The 16,487-nt window shown below is 39.7% G+C and overlaps 1 protein-coding gene across 23 annotated transcripts in view; it reads left to right on the top strand.

Annotated features, from left to right (window-relative positions):
* Positions 1–16,487, top strand: part of ST7L (suppression of tumorigenicity 7 like) — a 99,976-nt gene that overhangs the window by 74,510 nt on the left and 8,979 nt on the right. For 19 of the 23 annotated variants that reach the window (XR_002515623.2, XR_004176903.1, XM_017945883.3 and 16 more), the window contains one exon: positions 4,228–4,367. The exons of 2 other annotated variants lie outside the window; for them this stretch is intronic. Coding sequence is in view for 18 of the 21 variants with exons in the window: in XM_017945883.3 (XP_017801372.1) it covers positions 4,228–4,367 (140 nt within the window). In the remaining 3 variants the exon portion in view is untranslated. Of the gene's footprint in view, positions 1–4,227; positions 4,603–16,487 lie in introns of those variants that run through there. 2 more of the 23 variants (XR_002515625.2, XM_021922224.2) reach the window with 2 other exon arrangements.

The following is a 16,487-nucleotide window of genomic DNA, read 5'->3' as shown; positions in this document are numbered from 1 at the left end:
GTTGGAATGCAGTGGCACATTCACGGCTCACTGCAGCCTCGACTTCTCAGGCTCAAAAGATCCTCCCTACTCTGCCTCCTAAGTAATTGGGACCACAGGCATGTGCCACCATGCCTGGCTAATTTTTGTATTTTTGGTAGAGATGAGGTTTCACCATGTTGCCCAGCCTGGTCTTGAACTCCTGAGCTCAAGTGATCTGCCTGCCTCAACAAGTGTTGGGATTACAGGTGTAAGCCACTGCAACCAGCCTCAATCCCACTTCTAAAACTTCTGGGAGAGAGAGAATGAAATTTATCCAGGTGTTTACTCCTTGTCCAGTCAGCTGTGGCCTAAGACAAGATTAGGTTGTGTAAATAAAATTGCCAGTGGTCCTCATATATCTTCCTCTGTACATCTCAAAAAACAGACTTGGGAGTCATCATTTTCTAAGTAGCAAAAGAAGTCCTAGGCATAAATGAAATCACTAAGGAAAACTGTATGCAGTGACAATTGAACTGAGGGTGGAACCATGGGTGCATTCCTTAAAAATGTCTAAGGAATGAGTGGCAGAAAGAGTTGAAGATTCAGTGAAGAGGTTGTCGGAGAGACAGGACAATAACTAAAACTAGATATCCTAGAACTAAAAGGAAGAAGAAATTTCCAAGTGAGGAGGAATATCTGAGATAATAGGTAAAGTAAATACTAAGAAGAATTCATTGACTCTAGCAATTAAGATGTCATTAATGAGAGAAATTTTATTTTTCTTCCTGAAGTGGTGGTAGTGGTAGTTGTTCTTATTGTCTTTCCATTTTAACGGGAACAAGTATATTTAAGGCAAAAGAATGGACCTTAAATTATGGAACGTCATGATGTATGCAAGAGTGTATTATATTAAGCTAATACATTTAGCCTAAAATAATGCCCTCCTTTGTAAATTATTACAAAGGTTGTCTAATATAAGGCCAATTTTACATAGTAATATGAATAAAATCAGGGTTATTATCATGTTGTCAAAGCTATAAGCTATAAGACCAGTTTATTTTTGGCAAGACTTTATAAATTCCAACTCCATATAGGGTGCAAACTCCAGAAGGTAGGAGAGGGGTAATATGCTGGGGGGTTTTGTTTGATTATATTTTATGTTCTTAGAGTATTTTTTCTGTCTGTGGCTATGGTAGAATGAACAAATTGTTAACAATATGGATTTTTAATACCCAGGAGTACTTAATGTTTTTTGTTTTTAATTTTCCTTCAACCTTGATATGACTTACCGCATTCTGGAATTTGCTTATGGACCTCATAAGTTCAGAGTTGAACTATTCCCCTAGTTCACATAGCTATTTAGTCGTCTTTTATGCCTTCTGATAAATTTTTCTCTACAAGCCAGTGATGAAATTTGAACTTTCGTTCCAAGGGAGTGTTTCTGTAATAGTCAGTCATCTGTTATTTTGATGTGTTAGCCAAACATTGACTGACAAATGAATCTACAGAAAGCAATCCAGAAAGAAATAATTAGGTCTCTCCTACAGTATAAAAATCTCATATTTCAGGAAATTTCCTTACTAAAGCTATGCAGTTTTCTACCTTATAAACTGAGAATAATACTACTATCTCTTACGGTTACTGAAAAGAATTAAATGAGTTAATATAAATTAAAGTTCTTTATAAACCATAAAATGCTATATAGGTTAGCTAATATTATTAACTTTGCTGTATTGTATGTGTTTCCCACCTTCTTGAATACCAGGGTTTGTTTCTCTTGATTTGAAGTTGGGAAGAAGAAGAAGTTGGCATCTCACAGCTGAGGGACAGGGCAAAGGGGATTGCTGACTGATTCTTTGGGTGCTGAAAACACAATGTTCTCTACAGTTTCTAATGTTTCTACCTTTTAAAACTTCCATTTTGATGTACTTTTACTTTAAACAAGGCTCAAGGTTCTGGAAATTTTCTGGATTTTTAATGAGTTTGTGTTTTGGTATATACTTTCTGAATATAGTAAAATAAAAATTAAAATATAGCTGTTGAAGGAAGCTTAGGTGTAATCTCTGTGAATCATTATGTTTTAAAAGTGAAATTTATAGCTGACCTTGGTTCAGCACAAAATTAGTCATCCCTTACTAATGCAGGATATTACATCAGAAATTCCTGGGTTATTATCCAGCCCTAAGCGGTCAACTTCCTGGCCTAATGAAGTCCCAGAATAGCTCTCAGTTTAGCAGACATTTATTGAGCACCTACTGCATGTTAAGTACTCTAATAGGCTCATCTCAGTATTATTATTCAAGTATTTTCAAATTTCAAATAAAATATAAATACTTGAGTATAATTGATAATGAAATATCCAATCACTAGAATAATAATAGCTGAGTAAATGTGTAAATATGGTAAAATAAGATAAGGGACTTTATTTATGGTCAGAATCCTAGGCCTTTGGTTTGCTAGTTTAGGTTTTGTTTTGTTTTGTTTTGTTTTGAGATAGCGTCTTGCTCTGTTGCCCAGGCTAGAGTACAGTGGCATGATCTTGGCTCACTGCAACCTCCGCCTCTCAGGTTCTAGCCATCCTCCTGCCTCAGCCTCCCAAGTAGCTGTGACTACAGGTGCACATCACCATGCCTGGCTAATCTTTCTATTTTTAGTAGAGATGGGGTTTCACTATGTTGGCCAACCTGGTCTCAAACCCCTGACCTCCAGTGATTCACCCGCCTTGGCCTCCCAAAGTGCTGGAATTACAGACATGAACAACCATGCCTGGCCTACCTACTTTATTTATTTATTTATCTATTTATTTATTTTTGAGACAGAGTCTTGCTCTGTTGCCAGGCTGGAGTGCAGTGGCGTGATCTTGGCTCACTGCAGCCTCTGCCTCCCGGGTTTAAGTGATTCTCCTGCCTCCGCCTTCCTGAGTAGCTAGGACTACAGGCGCATGCCACCACGCCCACCTAATTTTTATATTTTTAGCAGAGACGGGGTTTCACCATGTTGGCCAGGATGGTCTCGATCTCTTGAGCTCGTGATCCTCCTGCCTTGACGTCCCAAAGTGCTGGGATTGCTGGGATTACAGGTGTGAGCCACTGCTCCCAGCTTACCTACTTTAGTTTTTACAGTGCGTAATGAAATGCCACATATATAAACACATTAATAACTGGATAAAATTATTAACTGATAGTTCTAGGAAATTACCAATGACGTGTCTGCCTCTTTCTCCATACTAGTTTTTGAGCTCCCAAAGAACAATAATTAATAACAACTCAAGGCCAGGTGTGGTGGCTCACACCTGTGATCCCAGCACTTTGGGAGGCCAAGGTGGACAGATCACTTTTGGCCAGGAGTTTGAGAACTGCCTGGCCAACGTGGCAAAACCCCTCTCTACTAAAAATACAAAAAAGTAACTGGGTGTGGTGGCCTGTGCCTGTAATCCCAGCTACTTGGGAGGCTAAGGCACAAGAGTCACTTAAACCTGGGCGGCAGAGGTTGCAGTGAGCCAAGATCGTGTCACTGCACTTTAGCCTGGGCAACAGAGCGAGACTCTTCTTTAAAAAAAAAAAAAAAAAAGTAACAACTCAGATTTATGTATTTATTTGGAGACAGATCTGTCACCCAGGCTGGAGTGCAGTAGAATGATCATAGCTCACTGCAACCTCAAACTCCTGGGCTCCAGTGATTTTCCCACCTCATCCTCCTGCGTAGCTGGGACTACAGGCACACACCACCATGCTGGGCTAATTTTTAAAAATTTTTAAGAGATGGGGGTCTCACTATTTTGCTTAGACTAGTGTCAAATGCCTGGCTTTAAGCAATCCTCCTCTTCAGCACCACCAAAGTGCTGGGATTACAGACATGAGCCGCCACCCGTGGCTGCAACTCACATTTATTAAGCACTTAAAATGTTCATCATTACAACTCTCCATAGCAACTTCTAAAGGGTTTAGCATCTTATTCAAGATCACATAGCTAATAAGTGACAAAGCTTTTTTTTTCAAAGTCACCTCAGCATGACTTTGTAATCAATGTTCTTTCCCATGATGCCATCCTGTTCCCACGCCCAGCACAGTTGTCTGTCTATTTAGATATGCTGTTGATGCTGGGATAAGTAATGGATAACTGTCTTCTACCTTGCTTAGCCAGAGACTTGGTTTTTAAATTTTTTTTTCTTTTTTGTTTTTAAAAACAGATTTCATTTGAAAAGATTAAGACTTACTTACATGTTATTCTGAAATAAAATTGATTCTTACCTATTCTCCCTTGCAGCCTTTCATCATGTTTCTGTTTACCCAAAGAAGGAGCTTCCTTTGTTCATACATTTCACAGCAGGATTTTGCTCTTCTACAGCAATGATAGCCATTCTCACACACCAGTTTCCTGAAATCATGGGTATTTTTGCTAAAGCTGTAAGTATGATCTCAAGGACTTGTGTGGATTATTTGTAAAACACACAAGAAACCATCTCTGATCTGCCTGTGCTAACTCAGCTGAACAGTGGAAGATATTTGTTGTAAATTAAAGGAATTGATTTGTATAGCTGCTGCCATAAATATGTCAAACATAAATTTTTGGTGATCTGAGCTACTTCTGTTGCTTAAAAGTTTAAAGAATACAATATAAGATTATAACAGTATAACATTATAAAGTTTGCTCTTATGGATCACTTTTGATGATAAACATAGCATTTGTTACTATCTTTGGTATTTTAAAAAATACCCTATTTTGTAAACAAACCCTTTGATTTTTTTCATTTAAATGGAATCATTCGTTCTCAGGATTTGTTGAACTTTAAACTCAAGAGCACAACTAGGATGGATAATAAGTATATAAGGCAGGGGGACAGATGAGACATTGGTCCCTAGGTACAGAATGTGCCTATGTCTCAAAGATTCTCCAAGTTATTGTGTCTGCTTGTTCTTACTGACCTTCCCCAGACTTGGATATAGAACCATGTGTAGATCTTTATTTTCATTTTTACCCTTTAGTTTTGAACTGCTTCCCCAATTCCTGAACCAGTTAATACTTGAGGACTGATATTAGAGTGGGTATCCCATCACTATTGACTGTTTTTTTTTTTTTTTTTTTGAGATAAGGTCTCACTCTGTCACCCAGGCTGGAGTGTAGTGGTACAATCTCAGCTCACTGCCGCCTCTGCCTCCTGCGTTCAACAGTCGTCCTGCTTCAGCCCCCTGAGTACCTAGGACTATAGGCATATGCCACCATGCCCAGCTAATGTTTGTATTTTTTGTAGTGGCAGGGTTTTGCCACGTTGCCCAGGCTGGTCTTGAACTCCTGGGCTCAAGTGATCTGCCCGCCTCGGCCTCCCAACGTGCTGGGATTACAGGCATGAGCCGCCATGCCCAGCAACTATTTACTCTTCTATATAAACTTGTTAATTAATGTCACTGGCTCAAAGTAAAATTAGCAAAGATAATTGCCTTTAAGTCTCCAAGCCTTCTTCTTTTTTTTTTTGAGATGGAGTCTTGCCCAGTTGCCCAGGCTGGAGTGCAGTGGCATGATCTCGGCTCACTGCAAGCTCCACCTCCCGGCTTCACGCCATTCTCCTGCCTCAGCCTCCCGAGTAGCTGGGACTACAGGCGCCTGCCACCATGCCCAGCTAATTTTTTTGTATTTTTAGTAGAGACAGGGTTCCACCATGTTAGCCAGGATGGTCTCAATCTCCTGACCTTATGATCCACCCGCCTCGGCTTCCCAAAATGCTGGGGTTACAGGCATGAGCCACCATGCCCAGCCTCCAAGCCTTTTTAAAAATGCATCTTTCTTGTACATCTTTGCATTTCTACCAGGTAATAAGAGTTAAAACCCAAAAAGAAAATGCTGATTAATTATATTCCCCAAAATAAAAACACTGAGAACCATGGAAAAACTAGTCCTTACTTGGTAATATATTTTCTGTATTTTTCTCTATATGCCTCCATTCTAACTTGTTTCCTCACAGTTTCTTTTTCTGCCTTAAGAATAGTTTATTTTGTGCCTTAAAGATTAGTTGGCTTTTTTCTGGCACCAGTGGTAAGAGCAGTGGTTTCCCTTTTTCCCTGAAGGTCAGCCATATAATGTGTTAAGTTGCCACTGGCTGTAGGCCTAGGAGTCTGAGTCTGCACTTGATTCTGGGTCGAACTTCAAGAAGAATGACTTTCCACTGTTGTTCAGGGAGTATAGCTATTTGGTTTGGAAACTGACTATTCTATTTCTTTTTAGTGTAAAATGAACACTCAGTGATCACACTCGTAACTGTTGTTTGCAATAGTGCTAATAGTTGAGTGAGTGCATCTCAAACTTAAATAACCTTACTATGTAATCTGGCATGGAATAAAAATGGCCTAGAAAGAGAATTCCATCCATTTAATAGCTGGAAAGAAAATGTGCAACTGTGTATGTGAGATCACAGGCAAGCAATGGGAGAGATGATTCTTGGATTTGTCTCAGGCAAGTGGAGTGGGAAGGAAGTGAAATAGAGCAAGGAGGGAGATCTAGAATCCGAAATAGATCTATACCAACTGTTAGTAGTATATTTCCATGGGGTACTAGCTACAATTAATGTATATAGTGTCTGCCTTTACCTAGGCAGTCACTAATGGCACCAGAAGAACCTTTATGATTACATAGCATAAGTTCCTTAGCACTCCTCTAGCAGAGACTGAGAATGAATAATTACATGTTTTAAAGTGGAAGCTTCTTTTGCAGACCAAAAGTTATTGATATACTGCTTTTCCAGTTGATGGATAATGAACAAGCATTTATTTTGGTGTCTGTATAGGTGATGGTATATAGTGTTAAGAACGTGCCTAATGGTAAAACTTTTAGAGCCCCATTTTTATCCCTGTGGCCCTTACATGTACATTTTAAAACCCTAAAGGCTAAGTATTTACTGAAAGTTCCTGCAAACCAGTATTTGTGCAGGATTTCCAAAGTCAGGTTCCATTAAGAGTTAATGGGAAATGACTGTGGTATGGGCAGTTTCCAGCTTTTTTTTTCTTTTTCTTTTTCTTTTTGAGACAGAGTCTCGCTCTGTCACCTAGGCTGGAGTGCAACCATGTGATCTCAGCTCACTGCAACCTCCGCCTTCTGGGTTCAAGCAGTTCTCCTGCCTCAGCCTCCTGCGTAGCTGGGACTATAGGCACGTGCCACAACACCTGGCTAACTTTTTTATTTTTAGTAGAGATGGGGTTTTGCCATGTTGGCCAGGCTGGTCTCGAACTTCTGACCTCAGGTGATCAACCCACCTTGGCCTCCCAAAGTGCTGGGACTACAGGCGTGAGCCACCATGCCCGGCCAGTTTCCAGCTTATAAACACAATGTGTTAATACCTTTATAGACAGACAAACAGCAAGGGAACTAGAGGCTTAAATTACACTTCTTCGCCACTTCATAGAGTGTGCTCTATGCAGTAGGAGCATCACCATCACCCAGGAGCTCATTAAAAATGCATCACTTCAGGCACCACTCCAGACCTTCTGAATCAGAATCTGCATTTTAACAAGATCCCCAGGTGATCCTATATATACATTTAAAACTTGGGGAAACTTGCTGTACTCTACGCCTAATAAGAGGAATTTAGAACAGCTCAATAGTGCTGCCTTGTCAAGGTGGAAAAGAGGCAGCATTGCAGAGTGGTTATGAAATAGACTCTGGAGGCGCTTTGAATTCTAGCCCTGAAACACTGCTGTACAACGTCAGGTAAGTTACTTAACCTTTTCTAGCCTTAGTTGTAAAATGAGAATAATACTACCTCTCATGGGTTTTGGTGAGCGTTAAATGACTTTAAAAGATTCAAGTGTTAGGAAGGACTATGTCTACCCACAGTGAAAACTAGGTGAATGTTAGCTGTTGTTGCTACCTTCATTGTCATCATCATCACCAAAGTGCAACAATAGTGGGAAACCCTACCTCCTTCTTGTTTAAAGGAGACATGTCCTAACAGTCAGCTCAAAATGCATTTTTCCGTAGAAACTGTAGTATAAATGGTGGTTGGGTATAATTTTAAAAACACTATTAGTAGGCCAGGTGCAATGGCTCTCCTGCCTGTAATCCCAGCACTTTGGGAGGCCAAGGCAGGTGGATTGCTTGAGCTCAGGAGATCATGACTAGCCTGGGTAACATGGTGAAACCCCATCTCTATCAAATATACAGAAAAGTTAGCCAGGTGTGGTGGTGTGTACCTGTGGTCCCAGCTATTCAGGAGGCTGAAATGGGAGGATCGCTTGAGCCTGGGAGGTGGAGGCTGCAGTGAGCCAAGATTTCACTACTGCACTACAGCCTGGGCAACAGAGCAAGACCCTGTCTCAAAAAAATATATATATATTGTTACTACTATGCTTCTGGCACATTATGTGTATATGAATGTAGAAAGTGAAGAAATGTTTCAGGTTCTAAGCAACTACCTTGTAGAACAGAACCTGTTGGTAAGTTACAAACTGTCTGTGTTAGCATTTCCAGTTAACTCAGATATTTCATGACCAAATAAAGTAGAAATTGATGAAGTATCTTTGAGACATACTTGTTGTATTTCAGAAGACAGACTTTTAAAAATTTTCCTAAATTTCTTTATTGTTACCATTGTCTCTTTCTTATCTAATATCTTTTCGTAATAGCTCACATGCCAGAGCAAATTGAATTTGAATTTCTTAAAACGCATTTGTTACAAAAATTGCGTTATTGTGAGGCCAGGCAGTGGAGACTGATTTTAAATAATTCTCACTGTACATCAGATATAGAGAAATGAAAGGGAATTAACTAGAATGGCTAATGGTTTTAATGCCTCTTCTTTTGCATGGTATAAGGCTATGTGGAATAAGACTTCATTTTTAGCAAGTTAGGATTTTTCCCCCCTGATTTTTCTCCTGGCTGAGATGAAAACCTAGTCTGACATTAGACACAGAGCAATGAAAAAGTGTTGCATAAATCCCTGGAGATGTGGAATGTGCTTATATCAGAGCTGATATTCTCTAAGGCCAGAATTCCTGAAAAAGGAAAAATTGCTTTTAAGTGGTAGGTCATTTTCTCACCTGCTTTGAAGCCTGCTGGATTAAATATGAGAGTTCAAAGTAAGGGTAGCCAGCAAACCAACTGAACTGGAATCTGATTCTGCTTATCTGAAAGGAGCTTCTTTATTTAAGAACAGCACTGCCCTCTCCTTAGAGAACCAATCTTCTACTCTGGCCCCTTTCATTTCTCTCTTGCAAGAAAAGTGTTCTTCTTAGCAAGGCTTGGGAGGGTGTTATCACAACCATGAAAAGACTTAAAGATGGTCTTGGGGGTTTCACTAACTTATTGATAAACTCAGGCTTGTGGTATGTGACTTTAGTGTTTTGAATTCAGAAGTGTGTTTAAATATAAAAGTCCCTAGTTGGGGCCAGGCATGGTGGCTCACGCCTGTAATCTCAGCACTTTGGGAGGCCGAGGCCTGGGGATCACTTGAGGTCAGGAGTTAGAGACCAGCCTGGCCAACATGGTGAAACCCCGTCTCTATTAAAAATACAAAAAAAAAAGGCCGGGCGCGGTGGCTCAAGCCTGTAATCCCAGCACTTTGGGAGGCCGAGGCGGGTGGATCACGAGGTCAGGAGATCGAGACCATCCTGGCTAACATGGTGAAACCCCGTCTCTACTAAAAATACAAAAAACTAGCCGGGCGTGGTGGCGGGCGCCTGTAGTCCCAGCTACTGGGAGGCTGAGGCAGGAGAATGGTGTGAACCTGGGAGGCGGAGCTTGCAGTGAGCCGAGATCGCGCCACTGCACTCCAGCCTGGGTGACACAGCGCGAGACTCCGTCTCAAAAAAAAAAAAAACTAGCCAGGTGAGGTGGCAGGCACCTGTAGTCCCAGCTACTTGGGAGGCTGAGGCAGGAGAATGGCGTGAACCCGGGAGGAGAAGCTTGCAGTGAGCCGAGATCACACCACTGCACTCCAGCCTGGGCAACAGAGTGAGACTCTGTCTCAGAAAAATAAAATAAAATAAAATACAAAAAAAATTAGCTGGGCCTGGTGGCGCTTGCCTGTAATCCCAGCTACTTTGGAGGCTGAGGCAGGAGAATTGCTTGAACCTGGGAGGCAGAGGTTGCAGTGAGCCAAGATCGCATCACTGTGCTCCATTCTGGGTAACAGAGCGAGACTCCATCTCAAAAAAAAAGAAAAGTCCCTAGTTTGGTTTTAACTAAACAGGATAGTCTTTGCAGTTTTGGCAAAAAAGGGTGTTACAGGTAAAGGTAGGAATCAGAGATTCGCAAATAAATTATCTGTTTTAGTACAGCAAAACTTTGTTGAAGTCTGTTTTACTGAACGCATATTGTAGCTGTGCTGCAGTGAGAATGGGCTTTGTTTCCACATACTTCTACTAATCTTTATGTGGGAAAATGTGGTTGGACATGCCAATGATGAATTTCTGAGCAACTCATAATTGGCTGGCTCCACTGTAACTAGGGCCTTACAATCTGCTTGATTAATTCTTTAAGGACTACATTAGCCAAGTTGCATGATTTCCAAAGATATAGAAGGTCAGATGTTACACTAACAAAGAACCTCTCTACAGAATGTCTCACTGGGGTTTCTTCAGCCCCTTCTCAAAAATAATTAAAATTTTTCTTCCCAAATTACATTTTTAAAAGAATAAGCAGATAAAAATGCCAAGTGGCTTTCACTGAAAAGTGAACAAAACTTTTGGGAAGATTTGTCCACTATTCTTACCATTTTTTTCAGGGAAAAGAAAGATTGATCTTCAGAACCGGGGAGTTAATAAACAATTATAACTAGATATTAATGTATACCAATTGAAAAATATATGATTTTTTTAAAGGTTCTGAGTTTTCCGTTATTATAACCTGTGACATGATAGTTGTATACTTCTTTATTAAATACCTAGGGCCACATTCAGAAATTAAATTAATGATTAAAATAAATTTCTTCACTTTGTTTGAAAGTGGATTATTTTCAAAGCTATGAGACTTTTTTAGTTCAAAAGAACTGATACAGTTTTAAAAACATTTTGAAATATAACTAAACTTATATTTCTGTAAAATATTCTATAACCATGCTATTTCCACAGTTATAAATCTGAGTTGTTTCCCAGAGATAATACAGATAATAAAATAAATCTATTGTGTGACAGGTCAAAATTTTTAAATGTTTACATATTTGTTCCATTGTTGGTGCCTCTAAACTCTTTATTTGGGCAGTCTGGCATATTCAATTTTAATTTTCTTTACTAACTGGGATTTTGGATCAAGAGAAAAGATGTTCTCTACCTCCTAGAAGGGTATTTCTCATGTTTCATCCTTGTTTTTCTCCTTCAAAAAGAACCAAACTAAGAAATTTGTGAAATCGCTGGTATTGTTATTCATCCAGATTTTCTAAGCACTGAACTCTTCTAAGAGAGAAAGAAAGAAAATAATAAAAGTTAGGACAATGTACTTTCTTTTTTTTTTTTTTTTTAGGACAGGGTCTCACTCTCTCACCCAGGCAGGAGTGCAGTATGCCATCTCGGCTCACTGCAACCTAGGCTCAAGTGATCCTCCCATCTCAGCCTCCCAAGTAGCTGGAACTACAGGTGTGTGCCTCCATGCTAGGCCCATTTTAAAAATTTTTTTATAGAGATGGGGTCTCACTTTGTTGCCCAGGCTGGTCTCCAACTCCAGAGCTCAAGCAATCTGTCCACATCAGCCTACCAAAATGCTGGGATTACAGGTTTGAGCCACCGTGCCCAGCCATGTCAATGTACTTTTTATTTTATGATGATGATGATTATTATTATTATTGAGACAGGGTCTGCCTCTGTTGCCCAGGATGGAGTGCAGTGGCACGATCTGGGCTCACTGCAATCTCCACTTTCCTGGCTCAAACCATATGCCCACCTCAGCCTCCCAGGTAGTTGGGACTACAATATGTACCACCATGCCTGACTAATTTTTGTATTTTTGGTAGAGACAGGATTTCACCATGTTGCCCAGGCTAGTCTCCAACTCCTGAACTCAAGTGATCCACCCACCTGGGCCTCCCAAAGTGCTGGGATCACAGGTGTGAGCCACTGTGCCCGGCTGACAATATACTTTTTAACGCATGTGTATATCCTTTCCCCACAGTTGAATTCAGTTTTAAAGTTTGTAGAAAGCATCCTTTTGTTCCCATTAACATGTGTCAAGTATGAGGTTCACATATGTTTAATCATCTTTCTCCCCCTCAAAGTGAAAATCTCATTGCTAAAGTTTAGGACATCTTGTCACTAACTGCTACTGATATATTTATTGCTTAATCATTAGCACTTGGGACACGTGGAGTGCTTAGCAGCTTTTAGAAGAGCTGTGCTTAGATATTGATATAAATCACTCATTTGAAACCCATTCTCCTAGTGATATTATAATTCACAATAGGAAACACCGATCTTTGTTTTAGAAAACATCTCTGTCTTGCAGACCCAGCATAGTCCTCTAAATAGGGAGAATCATGGCGTACAGAAGAAAATTATAATATCAAAGAATAGTTTTTGGCTTTTTTCTTGGTGGAGTTTGGCTCCCTTCCCCTACCAATCAAATGAACTGAATTAGTAAGACTACATAATATATTACAATTCTAAACCAAGAGTAACTCAGACTTCAGTTAGTTATTTATTTTTTTAAAGAGATTATACTTATATTCTCATTTATTCTTACTGGAGCCATTGGAACATAGACTTACTGAAACCATGGGAACATTATAGATGTAAAGTTTGAGTCATCAAAGTTAAGTGATGTGCCTAAAATTACACAATTGATAAGATAGCTTATTACTTTTAGTCATGATACATACTTTTGATTTCAATAATATATCACTTCACAGCTCTTCACAGTTTAAGTCTGTTTGATGAACTCCAATGCTTTAAAGAATGAAAGCTGTGCGTGGTGGCTGACACCTGTAATCCCAGCAGTTTGGGAGACTGATGTGGGAGGATTGCTTGAACCCAGGAGTTCGAGACCAGCCTGAGCAACACAGCAAGAGCTCTTAAAAATGAAAAGTAAAAATAAAAACAAATTAGCCAGGCATGATGGTGCACCCCTGTAGTTTCAGCTACTTGGAAGGTTTATTCAGGAGAATCGTCTGAGCCCAGGAGTTGGAGGTTACGGTAAGCCATGATAGCAACACCATATTCCAGCCTGGGACACAGAGCAAGACCTTGTCTTAAATAAATAGGTACCTACATACATATATACATTAATTAATTACTTAAAAATAAAGAACACGGCCGGTGGTTCACGCCTGTAATCCCAGCACGTTGGGAGGCCGAGGCAAGCGGATCATGAGTTAAGAGATCGAGACCATCCTGGCCAACATGGTGAAACCCCATCTCTACTAAAAATACAAAAATTAGCTGGGCGTGGTGGCACACGCCTGTAGTCCCAGCTACTCGGGAGGCTGAGGCAGGAGAATCACTTGAACCCGGGAGGTGGAGGTTGCCGTGAGCCAAGATCACACCACTGCACTCCAGCCTGGCCACAGAGCAAGACTCCATCTCAAAAAATAAAATAAAATAAAGAACACACATATGCTTTTCTTTCAAACTGGTTCATTCCAGTGTCATTCCTCTTACTAGTTAGCTACTTAAGAAAGAATGCCGCTTGGTCATTTACATTGCATACTCATGTTACTGCATAAAGGACTTCAGCCTCTCTAAGTGCTTAAAATGTACGATAATACTAAAGAAACAGTAAGCCCTGGTTTGTAATGATTCAGAGGGAATTTGATCTTAAGTTACTTTTTTAAAGTTTTAATATGAAGTATAAATGTATACCTTATGTTTCAATATCAGTCTTCTTTCAAAATCAAAAGGCAAGTTTGTGAAGGATTATAGGGGAAAGATAAACTGAACATAATAAACTTTTGGTCTAAAATAACATAACCTATAAGTTTTTTCGCTAAAGTAGGAATTTTGGGTAGCCCAGGTACTTCTAGTAATTGTATCAATAGGTAGGAAACTTGGGTGTGTTCCTTAATGCTCATGAGGCCTCAATAAAATATTGGGTTTTAATTGGGTGTTCTATCTGAATTTGATGAAATCATAAAATTATCTTTGTTCTGTAATAACATTAAGATTGTCTTAGGTCCTTCTTGACAGTAGCCAGCTTCAAGGAGAGAAATTATTTGGGATTCGATAATACTCAACAAAATTAAGAGTAGGATATTCAGAGAATGCAGAGCACATAATCACCTTCTGACCTCACTCTGTAATTTCAAGCATTCTTGAAATAAAACGTGTATGTACTGTTCAAAGTGTAGAAAAGGGCTGTGCTTCCTTTAGGCACCCTTGCAGATTACCAATGTGACAGAGAGAAAGATGCAGCTTAGGGGACAATTGGAGAAAGGAGCACATTCTCACACTCTTTGTTAGGAACATGCCAGCTCTTGTCTTCATTTATTCAATATGCTGGAGTCCCAGCTTCTTTCTGAAGCCAGAGTTCATGCTTTTACTCTCAGGTAGCAGCAGCTTTACAATTAAATTTTAATCCGACAGTGTTGTTAGACTCCTATCAAGAGTACAGCCACAGCTGTTCTTGGCAGGCAAATACATTGCTGGTTTTCCTTCAGTCACAGTGAGATAGAAAAATGTTCTCTGTCTAGGGTGTGGACGAAAGCACTTTACTAATCTTATGCATAATTCATCCTTGGTTGCTGGGGCAAAGTTGAAACTTTGCCCTCTGATAAAATTCAGCTGGATGTTTTTTATTTATTAGACTCTGATCCCTTTAGGGGTTTAACCCTTATTGGGAGGCCAGGGATTCTAATTCGGCTAAGCCCTAGCTGTGAAGACTTTTCTAATTTGCCCTTGGTGAATTTTAGCTCTTGTAATACCACCTTTAAAAAACAAAAAACAAAAACTGCAGTAGAACATGCAGTTCAGAGAGTCCTGGATACCCTGAAAAGAGTCTTCTTTGAATGTTGGCTTATTGAATGGAAGGACTCCAATAGGGCCTGTCTTGATTTGTTTTCAAAGTTTAGATTTTTAAAGAGCCTCAGCATTTTAAAACATGGTTTTCATTGTTCTGTAACATGCTAAAATATGGTAATGATTGTTTTATAACATATAACAGGTCTTTGCGTTTCAAATTCATTGGGTACCTATGAAGTAAAAAATATAATCCCTGTTCATAAGTAACTCATAGTCTAGTGGTAGGGGGTTTGAGATGGGCATGAAGATGTGTTAGTATAAGGTAGAAGCTGTTGCCACAGTAGATTAGTTCATTCTTGAATATTCATTTATTTGAGTGGAAGGGACTGGTGAGTTATTTTCACATGCCTCCCATAAGATATAGTGACCCAAAAGGTCAATCTAGACTAATAGAGTATGCTTCCTTTCAGAAGAATTTATTTGGTTAGGTCAAGCAAGAACATATAGAAAGAGATATCTTTATTCTTTTTCAAATATGTGATGTGGAGTACTTTCATCTTTATACCCAGCAGCTGGAATTCATCTTTTTGTAAGCAGCAGTATTTATTATAATGTTTATAAAATAAAATTTATCAAAAACTAGAGAGCTCCACAATTCAAAATTTAAGAAATGTCTCACCTCAGATTCACAGAGTAATTGCCATAATGTCTTATGGCATTATGAGTGTATGAGTGTATGAGTATAAAGCTCTACACTCATACATTTTATATTCCTCTTTTATATCCTCTCATTCCTAATAATGACAGATTAATAAGAACTAATAGCCATCCTGGTTTTCAATATGAAACAATGTGATTTCACGTGAAGCAGAATAGAATAGTAAGAGTTAGGACCAAAATTACTTAGTTCTTTGGGCATGTGAGAGAATAGGAAAGAGCTACCCCGAATTTTCCAGAACTCACTTGATAATGTCAAGAGCTGCAGCTGGCAGTCACTGATTCTGAAAATAGGCACACATCATGTTAATTAAAAAATTAAATAAAAGGATATTGGGATAAGGCAGTAAAATAAGGTTCTTTTTGCCCTTTTTTTCTTTTCTTTTTTTTTTTTTTTTGTGAGACGGAGTTTCGCTGGAGTGCAGTGGCACCATCTCAGCTCACTGCAAGCTCCGCCTCCCGGGTTCACGCCATTCTCCGGCCTCAGCCTCCCGTGTAGCTGGGACTACAGGCGCCCGTCACCTCACCCGGCTAGTTTTTTGTATTTCTTACTAGAGACGGGGTTTCACCGTGTTAGCCAGGATGGTCTCAATCTCCTGATCTCGTGATCCACCCGTCTCGGCCTCCCAAAGTGCTGGGATTACAGGCTTGAGCCACCGCGCCCGGCCTTTGCCCTTTCTTTATAGCTGGGTTTTGCTGATCAATTCTGCATTTTTGACAATTCTCCCTCTTTACAGGGAGAACCACCAGTATTATTTTCTCTTTAAGTAACTGAAAAAATATTTCTTATGTTTATTGAGCTGTCTCATTACAGTAACAGACTAGCTGGATCACTGGGGATATGACTTTGGGATATATGTTTTAAAATAGGCACAGAGGCTGAGTGCAGTGGCTGACGCCTGTAATCTCAATACTTTGGGAGGCCTAGGTGGGTGGATCATC

Source organism: Papio anubis, chromosome 1 (assembly GCF_008728515.1).
Source record: "Papio anubis isolate 15944 chromosome 1, Panubis1.0, whole genome shotgun sequence".
Lineage (NCBI taxonomy): Eukaryota > Metazoa > Chordata > Mammalia > Primates > Cercopithecidae > Papio > Papio anubis.
Note: the sequence above shows the minus strand (reverse complement) of the source record. Positions and strands in the feature narration are given on the sequence as shown.